General features: G+C 43.7%; 1 protein-coding gene across 1 annotated transcript; it reads left to right on the top strand.

Moving 5' to 3' along the window:
• Positions 1-5,942: 5,942 nt before the first annotated feature.
• TRIM38 (tripartite motif containing 38) lies at positions 5,943-18,165 on the top strand (the record flags this gene model as incomplete). Its single annotated transcript, XM_082663740.1, has 6 exons — positions 5,943-6,341; positions 8,868-8,963; positions 10,739-10,969; positions 11,973-11,995; positions 12,091-12,203; positions 17,301-18,165. The coding sequence occupies 6 exons, from the start codon at positions 5,943-5,945 to the stop codon at positions 17,822-17,824; spliced, it is 1,386 nt and encodes a 461-aa protein (XP_082519866.1). The 3' UTR covers positions 17,825-18,165.
• Positions 18,166-18,606: the final 441 nt, after the last annotated feature.

The following is an 18,606-nucleotide window of genomic DNA, read 5'->3' on the forward strand; positions in this document are numbered from 1 at the left end:
TCCCATTCTGTGGGCTGTCATCTCATTTTCTTAATGGAGTCCTATGAAGCTCAAAAGTCTTTAATTTTGATGCTCTCCAACTCAGCTAGTTTTTTCTTTTATTGCTTGTGTTTTTCGTGTCATCCAAAAAACCATTGCTAAGCTAAGATTACAAAGATTTGCCCCAAAGTTTTCTTCTCAGGGTTGTATGGAGTTTTAGTGCTTACATTTAGATCTTTGTTTCATTTTGAGTTAATTTTTGTATATGGTGGGAGGTAGGGCTCCAAATTCATTCTTTTGCATATGGATTATGCACTTGTCCCACTATTGTTTGGTAATAAGATTATTCTTTGTACATTGAACTGTTTTGGCACTCTTGTTAAAATTAATTGACCATAAATGTATGGGTTTATTTCTAGACTCTACTAAATTTTATTGCCCTATAGGTTTATCCTTATGATAGTAACACATAGCCTTGATTATTGTAGTGTTATAGTAAGTTTTGAAATTGCAAACTGCGAGTCCTGCAACTCTGATCTTTTTAAAGATTGTTTTGGTTGTTGTGGGCCTCTTGTATTTCCAGATGAATTTTAGGATAAGCTTGCCAATGTCTAAAAAAAAGCCAGCTGGAATTTTGATAGGCATGCACTGAGTCTGTAGAACAACTTGGGAAGTACTGCTAATTAATAATATGAAGCCTTTTAATCCATGAACATGCAATGTCTATTTATTTAGGTCAATTTAATTTCTTTCAATGATGTTTTACAAATTTCAGTGTACAATTTTGTTTTGCTTCTGTTCATTTTATTCCTAAGTATTTTGTTACTTTTGATGCTATTATAAATGATTATTTCCTTAATTTTATTTTCAGATTGTTCATCGCTAGTATATAGACATACAATGAAATTTTATATATTGATCTTGTATCCTGCAACCTTGCTGAACTCATTTATTAGATCTATATTTTTTGTATACGGATTCCTTAAGATTTTCTGTATACAAAATTATGTTATTGGCAGATAGAGTATTTGTCTTCTTCCTTTTAAATCTGGATGCCTTTTATTTCCTTGAACCTTCAGTACAATGTTGAATAGAAATGGTGAGAGCACACATCCTTTTCTTGTTAGGTGTGCTATTACCAGCTCTTCCTAGGGCCAGCCAAGCAAAATGCCCTCTTTTAAGTCCCAGCTCACCTCAGAGCAGGCTGCAGTGAAACAGTCATTCATATCATGAGAGATATAGGTACAAACTACTTGCAAAGGATGCTAAGACTTCTTTGGAGAGGTCTTTGTCATGCTCATCATTCTGAATAGCTCAGATAAGTCTTCTCTCAGGCTTTTTTTTTAAAACCTATAATCCTGTGTCCTCTCTTCTTACCTCTGGGTGTTGCTTCCTCTCTCCCCTTTGCTCATCTGAAAAATTTGTCCTCAAGATCACTTTTGCAGTGTGCTCTTATCAAACCTCTGCTAAGCTCTCTTTCTCAGAAGCCTAGGTCTTCTCTTTCATTTTCATTTTCTTCCGGTTCAAATCATTAATATATCCTACAGGAGAGAGAAACAGCTCTCTAGAAAACCAGTAGCCATCATGGATTCTGGTATTTTCTGGCACTATTCGCCATGTTAACTTGCCTACCACCTCCAACATGTACATACACACACTCTGCTCACACTCCACAGACATACCCCAGCGCACATATCACACAAACACAAACCATGTACCACAGTCCACACCTAGCACACACCACCACACACCCCACAACATACACTATACACACACATACACACCAGACACCATATCACACAAATCACACACATGCAAGCATGCATCACAGACTACATATAGCACAAACCATCACACATCTCACATATCACCCACGCCACACTACGTACATTACACGCATGTGTGCACACCTCCTATGATGTGTGTTTAGTGCAGCATAGAAAGTTACTCTCTTGTTTAACACATACCACTATGCCTGGAACCACTCTAGACACTCGAGATTCATCAATTAAAAACACAGACAAAACTCTCTACCGCTGTGGAATTTGCATTCTCATGCAGGAGGCAGACAATAAGCAAGATACATGAATAAAATATTCAGTAATAAGTGCCAAGGGAACAAAAGAGAGCACTGTTAGAGGGCTTGGGAGCGGGGGAGGGGTGCAGCTGTAAACTAGGTGGTCAGAGTAAGCCTGGCTGAGAAGAGACACCTGAAGGAGTTGAGGGAAGGCACCCTAGGGATATCTAAGGGATGACTGTTCCCCACAGAAGGAGCAGCCAGAGTCCAGGCCTTTTTAAGGAGACTCCAGTGGCCCACTTGCCATTCTGGGTCTTCAGCTTCCTACAGCCCAGACTCACAGGGTCAAGCCCAGCCTCACATACTGGAGGGGATGCATCCCCCATGGGGCAGCTCCGATTGGTCTCTCCCTAGGCTCACCTTTGGAGACCAAATCTCTGAAGCCTCATCTGCATCCCTCTCCCCTTTAAGACCTGCAGCTCTCTGTGTGAACCAGTCCCTCCTTCATGCAACAAGAAACAGGTGCAAGATGGGGCAGCTGTCACAAGACAGTCCCCATCATGAGGTTGAGGCTTTTGTCTTGCCTGTGTTGCCTGTAGTGGCAGTCTGTTTTCTTTTGGGCATTCACTAGCTTCCTTTTCCTGATCCTTTGACAGGACAAATTTGGGGTGAGCTGTGCCTACGTCCAGAGTCACAGCCACAACAATAAAGTCGTGGGAATCTGTAAGGGGTCATCATTAGATCAGGGATACAGGGGCTCGTTCTTTCTCTTCTGTCTGTGTGCTGGTTGCCTCAGGAGTAGATCTGTCCTGTACTGTGTGCAGGGCCTGCTACCACAGGACATGCCTGAGAACGATGATTCAGTCACCTGGTGGCAAAATGACAGAAGGCTCTGTGGACACCCAGGAGGATGCAGTGCTGAAGAGAGACTCCTGTTTGGGTGGGAAGAGAGGAACCTGTTTCACAATTTTGCCTCCAGACTGAGCTGCTGGAGCAGGACTGTGGCTGCACCCACCTCCCCCCAGGCTCCATCTGTGGGTCCGTTGCCCTGAGCACAGGCTTCCGTGAGCTTTCAAGGTCAGCAGCTGACCTGCCAAGCTAGGGGCCCAGAGTTTACCCCAGGCAGCTCTCAGAAGCCAAATTTAACTTCCCCTGCCTGTGTCCTCAGCCTTCCTTACTGGCTCCTTTGGGCCACTGCATATATTTATTTCCTAAGCAAACACTTATTGTGCACTTATCATAAATACCTCTTACACCTAAGGCTATAAATGTGGCAGGGTCTTATTTATTTATTTTTGGCCCATTAAATAATAACTCTAAATTGGGTAGGGGCAGTATTTTTGCTCTCACTTTGAACTGCAGAGGCTGGAGCTGAGGCAGCAAGTACTCAACCCCAGACCCCACAGTCTCTCCTGCACGTTGCAGGTGATGGCCCCCAGCTGAGGCCACTCACTGCTGGGCCATTAGTGGCTACCGTTTGCTGTCCTCGGTGCCTAACTCTGACTATTGATAAGTATTTGAATCTTGCGGAGGGATACCGAGGAGGAAAATGAGACACAGTATCAGGACAGAAAAGAAGGGGAGAACGGCTTGAGCAAAGTCTCTGGTACCAATGAGCCCTATTACTGTACCGCCCCTCTTTTCACCACACCCTTCAGAGCAGTTCTAAAACAATCGGCGACTAAAAATAGTAAAACATAACATCAGCCAGAAAGGCTTATAAATCCCAAGGGGGTTGGTGGCAAAAGTAGAAAGATCTCACGTCAGGGTCTGTGAACTCGGCAGACTTCCTGCTTTTAGATCCTCTGTGCTGGGGTCACAAAAGAGTTTACTGAATTATTAAGTTGTCCCTTCGTTTTATTGCTGTAAAAGAAAAATATTTTTCCTACTGTCTCCCCTCCCTTTCAGGACAAGCTGAGTGCAAAAGACACCGGCGATTTCACGAGCTTCCTCCCCGGATCTACAGGGCGCCACCTCCCACGGCAGTTTCACTTCTCAGTTTAGTCCAGTCTGAGTTAACTTCCTCACCCAGATCTCCGGAACCGGCAGCTACGGAGGGAGCTAGCAGTGCATATGTGCCTGCTGCATGGTGAAGCGAGTGGGAAGGGTCCAGGCCCAGGTTTTTTCGGTGGAGGGAAAAGAGACGTGTGTGTGTGTGTGTGTGTGTGTGTGTGTGGGTGGGTGGGTGTGTGTGTGTGTGTGTGTGTGTGTGTGTGTGTGTGTGTGTGTGTGTGTGTGTGGCACGGGGAAGGGAGTTTGTTTCCTGATAACAGCTGCTGGAACTCTGAAAATGGTCAGGACTGTGCTTCATAGCTCTCACACCCTGTCTGCTTTCTCTTTCGCCAGACTCCATGTCAGATCTCCGAAGATCCAGGATGTGAGGTGAGTGAAGGCCCAGGACAGGAACCCTGGGGCCTCAGAGGAGGGGACGTCCTTCTCCCCGGGAGCAAAGCACCCCTGGCAGAGCGGAGCCTAGTGTGTCTCTTGGGGGAGATAACCTGCCAAAGAATAGAAGTCTCCGGAAGAAATTCTCTACGGATCCAAGAGAGTGGTCCTGGTTATTAGAGGGACATAGCCTATCCAGTAACTTTAGTTGAATCCCTGCTTTTAATTCTGCCACTGTCAGTTCAAAGGAAAAGCCACTCTCTTCCTCCGTCCTCTGCTGTCCTCCCTGACAAAATCCCAGGAATGGGGAAGCAGGGAACAGGGCTAGGTTCACGAAGCAGCCGGAGCAGTGGGTGAAGGGACCGAGTCCTTTGTTCCTAGTCACCCCTCCTTTGTCTATTAGTTGTCAGGTCCTCGCTGGTGGACACTAGGTGTCCAGCACCCAGGATCCTACAGAGGCCCCACCTTCCCCATCTGCTTCCCACCTCCCCACATCCTGGGTTCTGCCAACCCCCTGTGTTCCAGTCACCCTGAACTTCTCCTGAGAGACAAGTCCTGGCCTGAAAAGATAGATAGTCACTTCCCTAGCTCTCCAGGAGCTCTGCATCCCAGGACCAACCCCTTCTCTTCCCAGCTGTTTTTCCAATTCTCTTTTCCTCAGGTCAGGGAGGGCAAAAAGAACTTGTTGGTTTTTCTGGTTGTCTTTTTTACTTTCATTATCATCCTGGTTGGGTCTCCACTGGGGACTTTATTAACCTGGTGTCTTTTGTTCTTTGTGGGGTGGGAGTGAGGATTTAATTAGAGTCAAATTTAGGGAATTCCTGGCGGTCCAGTGGTTAGGACTCCTCGCTTTCACTGCCCAGAGCTCGGGTTCAGTCCCTGGTCGGGGAACTAAGATCCCACTAGCTGAGAGGCGCGGCCAAAACAAACAAACAAACAACAACAAAAAATTAGAATCAAATGTGATTGTCTCAATGAAATCCTTCATAGACCACCCAGTTACCTGGGTTACCTGGATGTAAGTGTTACTACCAGTTACAAAGAAATAACTCTGGTACTAATTATTCTTAATATTCATTAGAGCAGGAAAGAGTTTGACAATCCCTCACTGAGTTCTCGCTCTTGCTGCAACTTTGGTGAAGAAGTCTGCCTCATCTCTCTATCTCTCTCAGTGCTTGGTCCAAGAAAACTTTTCACAATAATGGAATGTTCTCTATCTGGGCTTTCGTGTAGCCACCAATCACCTGTGCCTATTAAGCACTGAAATGTGGCTAGTGGGTGTGAGAAATGGAATTTTAAATTCTATTTAATTGTTATTAATTCAAAGTGGCCACATGTAATAGTCACTACCATATTCCACAGCACAGCTCCATTTGATGCGTCTTCTAAATTCCAATCTATTTCTTCTCTCTAGAGAGAAGACCACGTGACCTGTGGAGGCCAGTGGCAGCCAGCGCATCGGAAAGAGGCTCAGACAAGGTGAAGTTCCATCGCTGTGGGAAAGTTCTGGCTGCTTCATCTCTGCCTCTAGATCCAATATTAGAGATTTTCAGGAAAAGCCATGGCCTCAGCCCCAATCACCAAGAAGATGAGGGAGGAAGCCACCTGTTCCATCTGTCTGCAACTGATAACTGAGCCAGTGAGCATCAGCTGTGGACACAGCTACTGCCACTTGTGCATAGTGAGCTTCTGTGAGATGCAACCATGGCTGGAGATGTTCTCCTGTCCCCAGTGTCGGATGCCATTTAAAATGGCGAGCCTCCGACCCAACAGGCAGCTGGGAAACCTCATTGACGCCATCAAGGAGATGGACCAGGAAATGTCATGTGAGGAACATGGAGAGAAGCTCCATCTGTTCTGTGAAGACGAGGGCCAGCTCATCTGCTGGCGCTGTGATCGAGGATTGCAGCACAAAGGGCACACCACAGCTCTGGTGGAAGATGCATGCCAAGGTTACAAGGTGAGTGGTGGGCCAGAGGACCTTGGCGAGTACCCGGCCTCATGTTGCCCCCCAAGACCTGAAATTATTTAGCCTGAAACCCAAGATTAGGATCCTGAAATATAACTTTCATCATGTCATTCTTCTGAGTAGTTTATGATGGGTCCTCACTGAATCAAGGCCTGATGGTCACTCTTGTCCCTATCCACTCTCGATGAACTCCTCCCTGCTCTAGAATGCCATGTGCTCCAATGCACACCTGCATGTTTTATTGACTCACACCGTCTGTGTAATTTGAGAAAGCACAATGTGCAAGTCCATGGGATAGAGTCTGAAAACACAGGGGACGAAGACACACCCCCTTTTAGGTATCCTACAGTCTAGTAGGGCAGACAAACCAGCAAAAAGGCTGCCTGAAGTCCCCTGATTTGGATGGTGGAGAGGAGCACCAAGGGGTGTGGAGTGGTAACTGAGGAATCTTCCCAAAGTGACTCTTGAAGAACACGTAAAAAGTAACCAGATATAGAAGTATGGAGCAGAGAGAGGGCATTCCAGACCGAGGGGCCCACTTGTGCAAAGGCACAGCTATGAGAGCGTACCTGACTCGCTGTGACCAGGCCAGAGGGTGTGTGCAGGGAAGGCAGGTGATGTCATGGGAAAGTAAGTCAGGGCCCAGAACTTGGTATCTGCTCGGAGTCTAAGCCCTAGCCCAGAGTAGTCCTGGCCACGGGGGGATTTTCATTTGCACAGTGAAGGATCAGGTTGACATTGAAAAGAACATTCTGGTACTGATACAATGAAAGGAATACCAAAGAGTAAAATTTAGACTATTCCTATAAGAAAGGGGAAAGGGAGCAGTTCCAAGCAAGATTCAGGAAGGGGAATGAGTGGAAGGGTTTGGAAGTGATTGGTCGTGGAGTATGAAACGGAGGGAGAGGTTTTGGGCAACTCCTGTTTATCACTTAAAAGCATATTAAGGAAGGCTGACCTTTGCTATTGTGGAACGAAGGAGGGGGCATTGTCCTGCTGCCTTATTCCTTCTCTGCCCTGGCTAGATTTGAGAAAATTGTCGTCCCCAGTGTGAGCTCCTTATTCCCTCCCCTATGACGTGGAGGTGGTCTTCTATTAAGGTTCTGGGTCCTTCATCAGGACACGTCAATACTGACCACCACTCGGCACATGGCAGCTCTTCCTTAAACTCCATGGAGCAGCTAATTACTGTAATGGGGATATTCCCATTGGAATTATTTTCCCACCAAGTAGTAAAAGGAGCAGCACGGGGTGATGGTTCTAAGCCTTGAGAGTCAGACTGCTTAGTTTGAAATCTTAGTTCTGCTACTTATTAGATGGGTGACTCTGAGCAAAGTTATGTAATGTCTTCATGCCTTGGTTTCCCCGGCTATCAGTGGGGATAATAGTGGTTCCCTTTGTCTCCAACATACATGCTCAGGAGGTTGTTATAAGCTTTAGGGACATTAATACATGTAAAGCTTAGAATAGCACTTGGCACATAGTGAGGGCAATACAGTCTTTTGCTAACAAGTTCTATAGAGCCCTTTCTTGAGAGCACGTGAGAACTGAGTATACCTATTGGCTTTAGGACAAGAGCCGATTCTTTTTCTTTTCAAATCAAGATAAAATTTCTTTTTTTTTCTAATTAATTAATTAGGCTACGTCGGGTCTTGGTTTCAGCGTGCAGGCTCTAGAGTGCACAGGCTTAGTTGCTTAGTTGCCCCGCGGCATGTGGGATCTTAGTTCCACCCACCAGGAATCAAACCTGCGTCCCCTGCATTACAAGGCGGATTCTTAACCTCTGGACCACCAGGGAAGTCCCAGAGCCAATTCTTTCAGTGTTGACCACAAGTAGCAACTTGGTTTAGCTTAAACTTGCTTTCCATGAAAATGTGGGAAACTATTTTGAAAAATAACCTGAAAGCTTCATATGGATACTAACTCATTTTTAAAGGGCTTCATGATACCATTCTTCAAAAGGTCTCCAAGCTCCCCTCCTCCATTAACTGTTTCTAACAACTTCAGCTGGCATCTCAGTCTGTCTTTCCTTCCTGACTCACCATAATACATACAAAGTTCCATGTGTGCCAAACACTCTGATATTGGTTCTGTTTGGGTCAGCACATTACTTCATAAAATCTTTTTAGGTGATTTTTGTCTTGTTTTATGTGCAGAATTTCCCTGGCAAGACTGCTGGTGGTGGATAGAGCTCAGGCTCAGGGTCAGCTGGGATCACAGCCCAACCACCCACCAGTTACAGCATCTTGAGCAAGTTATTTATCCCCTTTCTAAGCTTCAGTTTCTGCGGCACAGAAATGATGTTAAAAATCCTACTAACTGCTCAGTGTTGCCAAGGGAATCAAATATGTTACTGCCTATACAGCCTTCAGCATGCTTCCTGGTAAAGTGTAAGGACTCAATACATATTCAATAGTCAGGCTATTCTAATAGTCTTGGAGGGCTGGGATGCTCCTTAGGTGCCCAATGAAGAATTGTTGAATTGAAAAGACTTTATTCACCCAATTTTTCCTTCAGGAGAAGCTCCAGGAAGCTGTGACAAAATTGAGGCAACTGGAAGAGGAATGTATGAACCTGAAGGTGTTCACGGCAAAGCAAATAACCGAATGGAATGTAAGAGTTTGGGTTTATTGATCTCAAGCTAGTTTCCATCCTAGAGCTTAGGTACAGGGGATGATTGAGCAAAGCATAGTGATGGCTTATTCTCACTAAACCAGACCAAACAGATAAAACCCAAAGAAGAAAGCACATTTGTTTTTATGTCCCTTGTTGTCTAATATCTATGAGAATTTATCTCCAACCCCTTCAACCTTTCAGTAGTAACCGGCTAGGGTCCCGAAACCTCAGTTAGGAGAAGCAGAACAGGTGTGCCCATTTACCTAGAGCCCTTCTTGACTGGGTTTCAGTTCTTAATATCTCCAAGTACCTTCTGGATTTGAAGGCCTTATTAACCGTATTGCTTTGGCACATGTACCACAGTGCAGGGTATGGCTTTCAGCCTTACAGGTTCAGAAACCACCCTTTGTGAGCACTAAGAAAACAGAATCACTCCAGGTTGAGGTTCGTATTACTCAAGCTCATTAGACTGAAGAAGGAAATCTATCTGATTTATAAGGAGGGCCAGAGTGCTCCAAGAACCTACACACTTGGCACTGTAGCCTCTAGGGTCTGAAAGACTGTTTCCATGGCTGACCAGCCTCCCCGTGATCAGAGATGCATTCCTTTATGGAAATATTTATGTAATTAATCGGCTTACAGTCAAATCCCACAGGCCAGTGAGCCATTTTGCCTCCTTCAGAGGTTTCTTCCAACCTTCCAACCTCTGCCTAATCCTTTGTGTACAGTTGTTAAACTTGAACTCCCAGAGGACAATCTTGCTTCCCTCATTTCTGGGATCTTGGGCAATGGGGAGGATCTTGATTATAACGAATACATATGGAAACCCTGTCAATGACACTCTACCACAACATCACAGTCATCAAAACACTGCGTAAATTGAAAAAGCAGTCATGGAAACTGCAATTCTCATCTCCCCAAATGAAAGCTGAGTCCGACAAGGTGTACCATTTGGTTTCTTATACGTAAGGATGAGTAGGTGGACCCGAGTTGGTGGATGACTATTTCGTAGTTAACTATGACAAATGCCTGATACCCAGACCTCCCGCTGCTGAGAATCATGGACTCTCCTAATAGCCTGGTTGTCTTAAAGTCCAGTCTTGGTGATGTTCATTACAAGCTTTTGCTTCAAGAAATTCCCTCAGACTCAGAGCTACTTTCTTATATCCTGAATAAAAACTCATTTTTATCTTTGTCACTGATAAAGTTTTTAACCTTGGCCGTAGTCCCATGATTAAATTATCTAGCACTCCTGCACCTTGGCTGAAGAAGGATATTAATAAGGTGATAACCTCTCCCACATCTGAGTACCTGCCTTTCGGGCATGACTCTGCAGCGGGCAATTTGGGACGTTCTTCCAGCTCGAATGATTCATGGGAAAATAATATTATGGTAGCCGAGCAAACGTTCTTTTGTGTATGTATGTGTTAAAATATGCATAATGAAATTTACTGTTTAACTATTTTTATGTGCACAGTTCCATTCCTTCTTCCTCGTAACTCCTGGTAACCACAATTCTACTTTCTGTCTCTATGAATTTGACTATTCTAGATACCTCATATAAGTGGAATCATAAAATATTTGTTCTTTTTTTTTTCTGGCTTATTTTACTTAGCATAATGTCTTCAAGATTCATCCATGTTTTAGCATGTATCAGAATTTCATTCATTTTTAAGGCTGAAGAGTATTCCACTATATCTATACACTGCATTTTGTTTATCAGTTCATCCAACAGTGGACATTTGGTTGGTTTCCACCTTTCTTGGCTCTAGGAGAAGATAGAAGTTCAGAAACAAAAAATCCAGTCTGACTTTAAGAATCTCCAGAGCTTCCTTCATGAGGAAGAGAAGTCTTACCTATGGAAACTGGAGAAAGAAAAAGAGCAGACTCTGAGGAGACTGAGGGACAATAAGGCCAATCTTGAACAGAAGAGCCATGAACTCGAGAGCCACATCCTGCAACTAGAGCATAAATGTCAGGGCTCAGCCCAAAATCTGCTGCAGGTAAGGCCATGCACTTGGAGAAGGGAAGGAAGGTATCTGTTCCTGAGCTTTTAGGAGGAGAATGGTGAGGAAGCATGGGAAGCTGGGCAAGGCCTGCCTGTTTCACTCAAAAATGGCACATTAGCGTAGGGAATTTAAAGTAATGTTTCTTTTGGATACACAGCAATATTTGCAAGGTGGCCTTCACTAGTCTACAGAGTGGCTTTAGGTGAATCAGAAAATATATAGATATGGTGGGTTCCTTGGACAAATGGAACCATGGGATAACTTTTGCTACCATTTGCCTCTGTCCCATGTTCACAAAACTCTGACTGTCAAACTGTCTCCTGAAATACTCCTCCAGATGACTGGTGGGTGACAAAGTGGGGCAGCCAAAAGAAGGTTATGAGTGATAACCTTCTCCCTGATTTGCTTGTAGAGCCCTCCAGAGCTCTTTCGGGGCCTTCTTTCAGCTGCATAATGGATCCAGCCCATTAAGACAAACTACGACTGGAGCTGTTTTTTCTATTGCCCACTCATAGAACTGGAGGTCACACTGTAGCCTGAGAATGTAGCATGACTGTCCCACCACCATGTGATACCTGCTGCTACCATCTTAATGGCCCATCACAGGGGCTATGCATGGATTCACCACTACGGACCTTTGCAATGAATGGTCTCTACTGTGGGCTCACTCTGAAGGAAATTAGGTCACTGAAAGCAAGTCTTTCCAGAGGCAGCATGGGCAAAGCTCCTGGCCCTCTATCCTAAGCAGCCCGCAGGTAGATGTGATTGCAGACACTGCAGCTCTCCACAGAGCACAGCAAGGAAGATAAACATTCTGATATGCTGAATATCCCAGGGGGCCGGGATGGAAATCATTCTATCTGGGTATCCATCGATATCTAAGGCCAGGGTTACTCTCTTTACTTCTTTGTAAGGAGTGTTTATAGAGAACAGCCCCACATGCCAAGTCCCATGAAATGCTGATGTTCCCACACTTACATTTTGTCTTTCTCCATAGGATGTGAAAGATACTTTGAGCAGGTGAGTCCTGGACAAATGCAGGAGGGAAGGGGTGTGGGTATATAGAGCTGAATGGAATTTACCACTGAAGAAGTCTTGGTCTCTGCTTATTCTAGGAGTTGGGCTGTGAAGCTAGAACAACCAGAGGCCCCCTCTTTGGACCTTCACACTGTGTGCAATGTTTCTGAGCTTTACTTTGATGTGAAGAAAATGTTAAGGAGCTATCAAGGTAGGTGAAGAAACCCTAAATGCTACGGACAGAGGGACCTTAAGTGGTAACCAAGTTCACCACCTATCCCTGGGCAGGCTCACAGCCAGAGGGGTCATTCAGATCTTTTCAGTTGAGCTGTCACCCTCTCCCTTGTTAGTTTGCTCCAGTGCTTAGACAGGGACATGGCATGCTGGTTACCTGTGCAGACCCTTCAAATTCCTGCTCTCTCACTTATCAGCTGTGTCATTCCAGGCAAATAACCTCCTCAGTTTCCCCATCTGAAACATGAAAATATTAACAACTCTCACTTCATTGGGTTGTTGGTAAAATTAAATATGTCAACATGTGTAAAGTGCTTAGCAGTGTCTGGGACATAGTGTTTATTGTTAATATTTTGGTCAATTCTCAGAGCAATGCAAGAAAGGGAGGTGACTATTATGACGGTGGTCCAAATGTTTTAGGGCCTTGGCCCAGATAACACAGATGGTAAATGTTAGAACCACGACAGAAACCAAGTTTACCAGTTCCAAAGCCTGAGCTTCCTGCTTCTTTGATTCTCTTCATCAGTGCTTGCTATATTTCCACCATCCCTTATCCACAATTACAAGATTCCAAAAGTTCTGATAACTGACAATTTTTTCATAACTTGTTTGGCTGCAAAATTGGACCTAGCCTAAAATGATTTGGTGGCTGTATTAATTATCTATTGCTGCAGACAAATTTAGTGGTTTAAAGCAATACACATAAATTATCTCAGGTTTTGTGAGATAAAGCTGGGCACAGCTTAGTTGGGTCCTTTGCTTAGGGTCTTACAAGGCTGCAATTAAGGTGTTAGCCTGGCTGTGTTCTTACCTGGAAGCTAGACTGGGGAAGAATCCTCTCCCAAGCTCACTCAGGTTGTTGGCAGAATTTATTTCTTTATGGTTATGGGACTTAGGGCCCTGGCTTCTTGCTGGCTGTTGGCCAGAGGCTGCCCTCAGCTTCTAGAAGCGAGCCATCAGCTGCTTGCACATGGGCCTCCCAACATGGCCAATTATTTCTTCAGAGTAAGCTCAGGAGAGAGTCCCTAGAGCAAGTCTGCCAGAAAGATGGAGACTTATAAAATGAAATATAGTCACAGGAGTCACATCCCATCATTTTTGCCATATTCTATTGGTCAGAAGCAATTCACAGGTCCTGCCCACACTCAAAGGGAAGGAACTGCATAAGGGTATGAACACCAAGAGGCAGGATCACGGAAGGCTACCCTTGTGTCTGAGTGACACGGTGGCCGAACCTGAACTGCACTGATATGAGATTATTTAAAGTCTTTATTTATCCCGCTTAGTTTGCATTTATGTTTTACTGCAGAAATATTGATGCATTAGATTACAAGAGAATGCCTTAGACCCTTCCAGGGGTGGGCACATAATTTAGAGTGTCTGTATTGTTTGCCTTTATAACATCAAAAATATTCTGAGGGCTTCCCTGGTGGTGCAGTGGTTGAGAGTCTGCCTGCCGATGCAGGGGACACGGGTTCGTGCCCCAGTCCGGGAAGATCCCACATGCCACAGAGCGGCTAGGCCCGTGAGCCATGACTGCTGAGCCTGCGCGTCCGGAGCCTGTGCTCCACAACAGGAGAGGCCACAACAGTGAGAGGCCCGCATATCGCAAAAAAAAAAAAAAAAAAATCTGAATTTCAAAACTCATTTGGCCCCAGGGGTTTTAGATAAGATTATGAACCTGTATTCAGTTTCCCCTCAAGTTAACAAGAACAAACAACAATAACAACTACCAAAAAATAGCAACTCTGTATTTGATCCTGTACAGATGCAAGGAAGGACTTTATATAAATTATGTCCAGATTTAACTGAGTTGACTTTTCTACTCTTATCTTTCACAGAAGGCATTACAACATGGTTCAAGTCTATCTGTTTCTAAAATGAGCTCATCTTTTAACTAGATAATTCTTCTTTTTGAAACCCTCATTATTAAAGCTTTTCTTATTAAAAAAAGTAATATAAATAAATTGTAATCACTCAAACAGTATAGAGAGATACGAAAAGAAGTTCAAGGTTTCTCTTACCCTTCTGCAGGTAACAAGACCTAGGTCTTTCTCTATGTTTTTACAAACATTTAATACATAGATCGTCTCTTCCTATTCACCCATTGCTTTTTAAAGCTGTCTAATATTCCATAGTACATCATAACTATACGTAACCATATTCCTACCGATGGAGCTTCAGGCTGCTTTCAGCACTTGGGTATTATAACATTTGCAGCAATAACTTTCTAGTCCATGCAACCTTATATCCTGGTGCTTTCATTCCTGTAGAGTGTATACCTAAAGCTGGGATTGTTGTTAATCTTAACGCATGTTACCAGATTACTTGTTCCAATGTAGCAACATGCGCTCTCTCACCAGCACCAATAAAAACGATTCACACATACTGAACACTCTTTCTGTGACAGATGAGAAGAGCTTCACGTGTGTTATCTTGTTTTATACCACAAGGCTCTCTGTAGGTAGCATTTTTTCCTTTATAGATAAGGAAACCCAAACACAGAGAGGTTACGTGACTGTTGTAAATTCCCACAACCAGCAGGTGGTAACTCAGGTAGTATCTCTCTAGAACTCACTCTCTTAATCACTCTGCAATGTGGCAAAAAATGAAAATGATGTATTTTTTAAATCATTGTCTTGTGGAGTGGACGCTGAAGGTATGTGTAGTTGGTTTTTGTTTGTTTGTTACTATTACACACAATACTACTGTGAACTTTCTTATCCATGCTTTCTTGTGTCCTGTGAATGATTTCCTCTGGGGATATACCTTGAATTAAAAATGCTGCTGTGTAGGGATGCACATCTAATTTTACTAGATACTACAGATCTTGAAATTGTATCACTTTATACCCTACCATCATCATAAGAGATCCCACTGTTTCACATCTCCCTCACTCTCTGCTTATAATTTTTGGCCATCTGATGGATTTGAAATGGTACCTAATTGTGGAGTTAATTTGAGTTTCTCCAATGTCACTAGTGAGGTTGAGCTTCTTTTAGTAAGTCCATTAGCCCTTCAGGCTTCTTCTGTGTTTTAAGAGTTTTTCTTTTGGGTTCTTTTCCTTATTGATTTATGGGAGCTTATTATAGCCAATATCTTCTGTTATGCGTATGGCATTTTACATTTTCATCCTATCTTTTGATGTATAGAGATTCAAACTTAGAGTAGACACATTTGTCTTCAAGGTCTATGACTTTTGTTTCCAAAGAGCTCGGGCATCAACCATCTTTCTAGTGGTATTACCAACCTGTAAACATTTTAATTTCTCAGCTTGGTTTTCCTGGATCATTCAGGGAAGACTAATGAAGCCCGAAACTTTTGTGAGTCAGGCTCATGATAAGGACTGACTGAAGAGAGTTTAATAAAGGGATTATTTACAAAGAGGAGGATTTGGGTGATCATCAAGGAACAGTGAAGCAAACCAGGGCTAGGAATAGGTAGGGAGGCATTACCTCCCCAAGGCTTCGGTAGCAGATGGAGGGAGCTGTAACCAGAGGCAGAGGAATGCAGACCCTCCAAATCATAGCTAGTGGGGAGGGACTTGGGGCACTAAATACTTCTAACTCTATTTCTTTTTGCCCTGTGGTCTCCTCTAGTGCTTCTCATTGGCTTAACCAAATAGCAGTCAGAGGGAAGGGAGCCTGGTTGATGTGTCCATAGGGGTTGGCCTTCCTGGACACAGAGCAGGCTGGAGAAAGGTGGGGAGTGATCTGGAGGGGCAAGTGGAGAACATCCAGCAGTGGAAGTGTTTCCTAATGCTTGATTTTCCGTATTGCCACAGCCCAAATGATCAGAGTTTAACCCAGTAACACAGTGGTTTGCTAACTCTCTTGCTGGACCACCCCATTACCACCTTTCATTTTTAAAATTGCATTGCTGGCCAGTATCACACTTTATCTACTTTTTTATGTCTTACTTGACTCTAGTCAGATATTTTTCATGTGTATTAGTCTCTTGTGTGTTACTTTATACTAATCCCTATAGAGCATTACCTGAAGCAAGAAAGAAGAGCTTACACTTAAAAGTCGGGGGACTAGGTGTATGTCCTGAAGCCTGGGTAAAATTTTGGGTTTTCCAATGACAAGCTGTGACATTAGTTGTGTCATTTTCCTTCTCCGATCCTCAGTGTTAATGGTAATTAAGTAGAGATGAGGAAGGTCTCATTTCTGCTCCAACATTCCATGATTCCTAAAAGTCCTACAAGGGAGAGGAAGGGCTTTGGAGAGGACAGTAACCATGTTAACCCTGGTTAGTTCTGCTCCTTGGCTTCTCTGAGTGACTAAGATGGTGATGATGTTGAAGATGATGATGATGAGATCATTATTATTACTGCCGTTTACAGGGCACTTACCAGGACTTTTACTAAGCACTAAGCATGCATTAGCTCCTTCAATCCTCCCCACCATGCTTGGTGACAGATACGATGATTTCCACTTTATATTTAACAGAACTGAGGCTTGGAGAATGATTTGCCTAAGCTCACAACAGCTAGTAAGAGACAATGTGGTACATATATACAGTGGAATATTACTCAGCCAGAAAAAAGAACGTCATGATGCCATTTGTGGCAACATGGATAGACCTAGAGATGGTCAGACAGAGAAAGACAAATATCATATGATATCGCTTATATGTGGAATCTAAAAAAATGGTACAAATGAACCTATTTACAAAATAGAAATAGAGTCACAGGCATAGAAAACAAACTTATGGTTACCAGTGGGGCAAGTGGGGGGAGGGATAAATTGGGAGATTGGAATTGACATATTTTCACTACTATATAAAAAATAGATATCTAATAAGGACCTACTGTATAGCACAGGGAACTCTACTCAATACTCTGTAATGACCTATATGGGAAAAGAATCTTAAAAAGAGTGGTTATGTGTATATGTACAACAGATTCACTTTGCTGTACACGTGAAACTAACACAACATTGTAAATCAACTATACTCCAATAAAAATAAAAATAAAAAAAGAAACAATGCTTGGATTTGAATGCAGACTGGTTTTTTTAAAAATAAACTGTGCTCTCAGCTACAAAAATCATGTCTTTTTTTCCCCCCCCAGTCAGCGTGACTCTGGATCCAGATACAGCTTATTACGAACTAATTCTGTCTGAGGATCGGAGACAAGTGACTCGTGGATGCCCCCAGGAGAATCTTGATACTTCTTCTAGGAGATTTAGTGCCTTACCCTGTATCCTGGGCTGTGAAGGCTTCACCTCAGGAAAACATTACTTTGAAGTGGATGTGGGAGAGGGAACTGGGTGGGATTTAGGAGTCTGTATGGAAACTGTGCAGAGGGACACTGTCATGGTGCAGACGCCTCAGTCTGGATTCTGGGCCATCAGACTGTGCAAAAAGAATGGCTATGTAGCGCTTACCTCTCCCCTAACTTCCCTTCAGCTAAGGGAGCAGCCCCTGGTTGTGGGGATATTTCTGGACTTCGAGGCTGGAGTTGTATCCTTTTACAACATGACCACTGGTTCCCACATCTTCACCTTCCCAAAGGCCTCCTTCTCTGACACTCTCCGGCCCTATTTCCAGGTCTATCAATATTCTCCTTTGTTCCTGCCTCCCCCAGATGAGTAAGGGAAGGAGCAAAGTCTCCTCCTTGATTTAACTAGCATAGAGAGTATAATCTGAATCCCACGAGGACAGAAATGTCGTCTCTTTTCTTCGAAGCTATTTCCTTGTACCTAAAACAGTGCTGGGTTTTTAGTGCATACTTAATAAATCTGCATTGAATAAATGACTATAATGACTGTAAAAATACCCCAAGTGGTCAGGCTGAGCTGGGAAAAAGCAAGATAATAGCGATGATTATGCTTTGTCCTCTCCATCCCTCTTCAATGGGTTCAGAGTTTCGATTTCTAAGAGTTCTTGAGTGACCCAGGAGGGTGACTCAGAGACCAGGAGGTCTGACTTCTCCCAGTTTGTTTGGTGCCATTTAAACTCATAGATGGGGGATGAGGAAAAGCTGCAATTGTCTCTGTCAACTGCAGACAGGAGCATGAAAATCAAAAATGCAATGACTCATCTAACCACTGACATGATTAATAATCTGAGCCATCAATAATCTGATGTAGTAAGTGTGGACGGCTACCAGACCTGGTGAGATCTGCTTGAGCAATAACCACCCTCCCACCCCCATCTCAGAAGCCAGTTGCAAGTCCAGGTTGTCACCTGTGCTTCTGACTGACTGGCTATAAATTGGAGGTTCCCATGATCCCCTCTTTGGGTTTGATCATTTGTTAGAATACCTCACAGAACTCTGAGAAACACTTTGTTTACTGGTCTATTATGTAATAAAAGATATGATAAAGGATACAAATAAACAACCAAATGAAAAGATGCATAGGATGAGGTCCAGA

This window comes from Grampus griseus (genome assembly GCF_964374135.1).
Source record: "Grampus griseus genome assembly, chromosome: 10".
Lineage (NCBI taxonomy): Eukaryota > Metazoa > Chordata > Mammalia > Artiodactyla > Delphinidae > Grampus > Grampus griseus.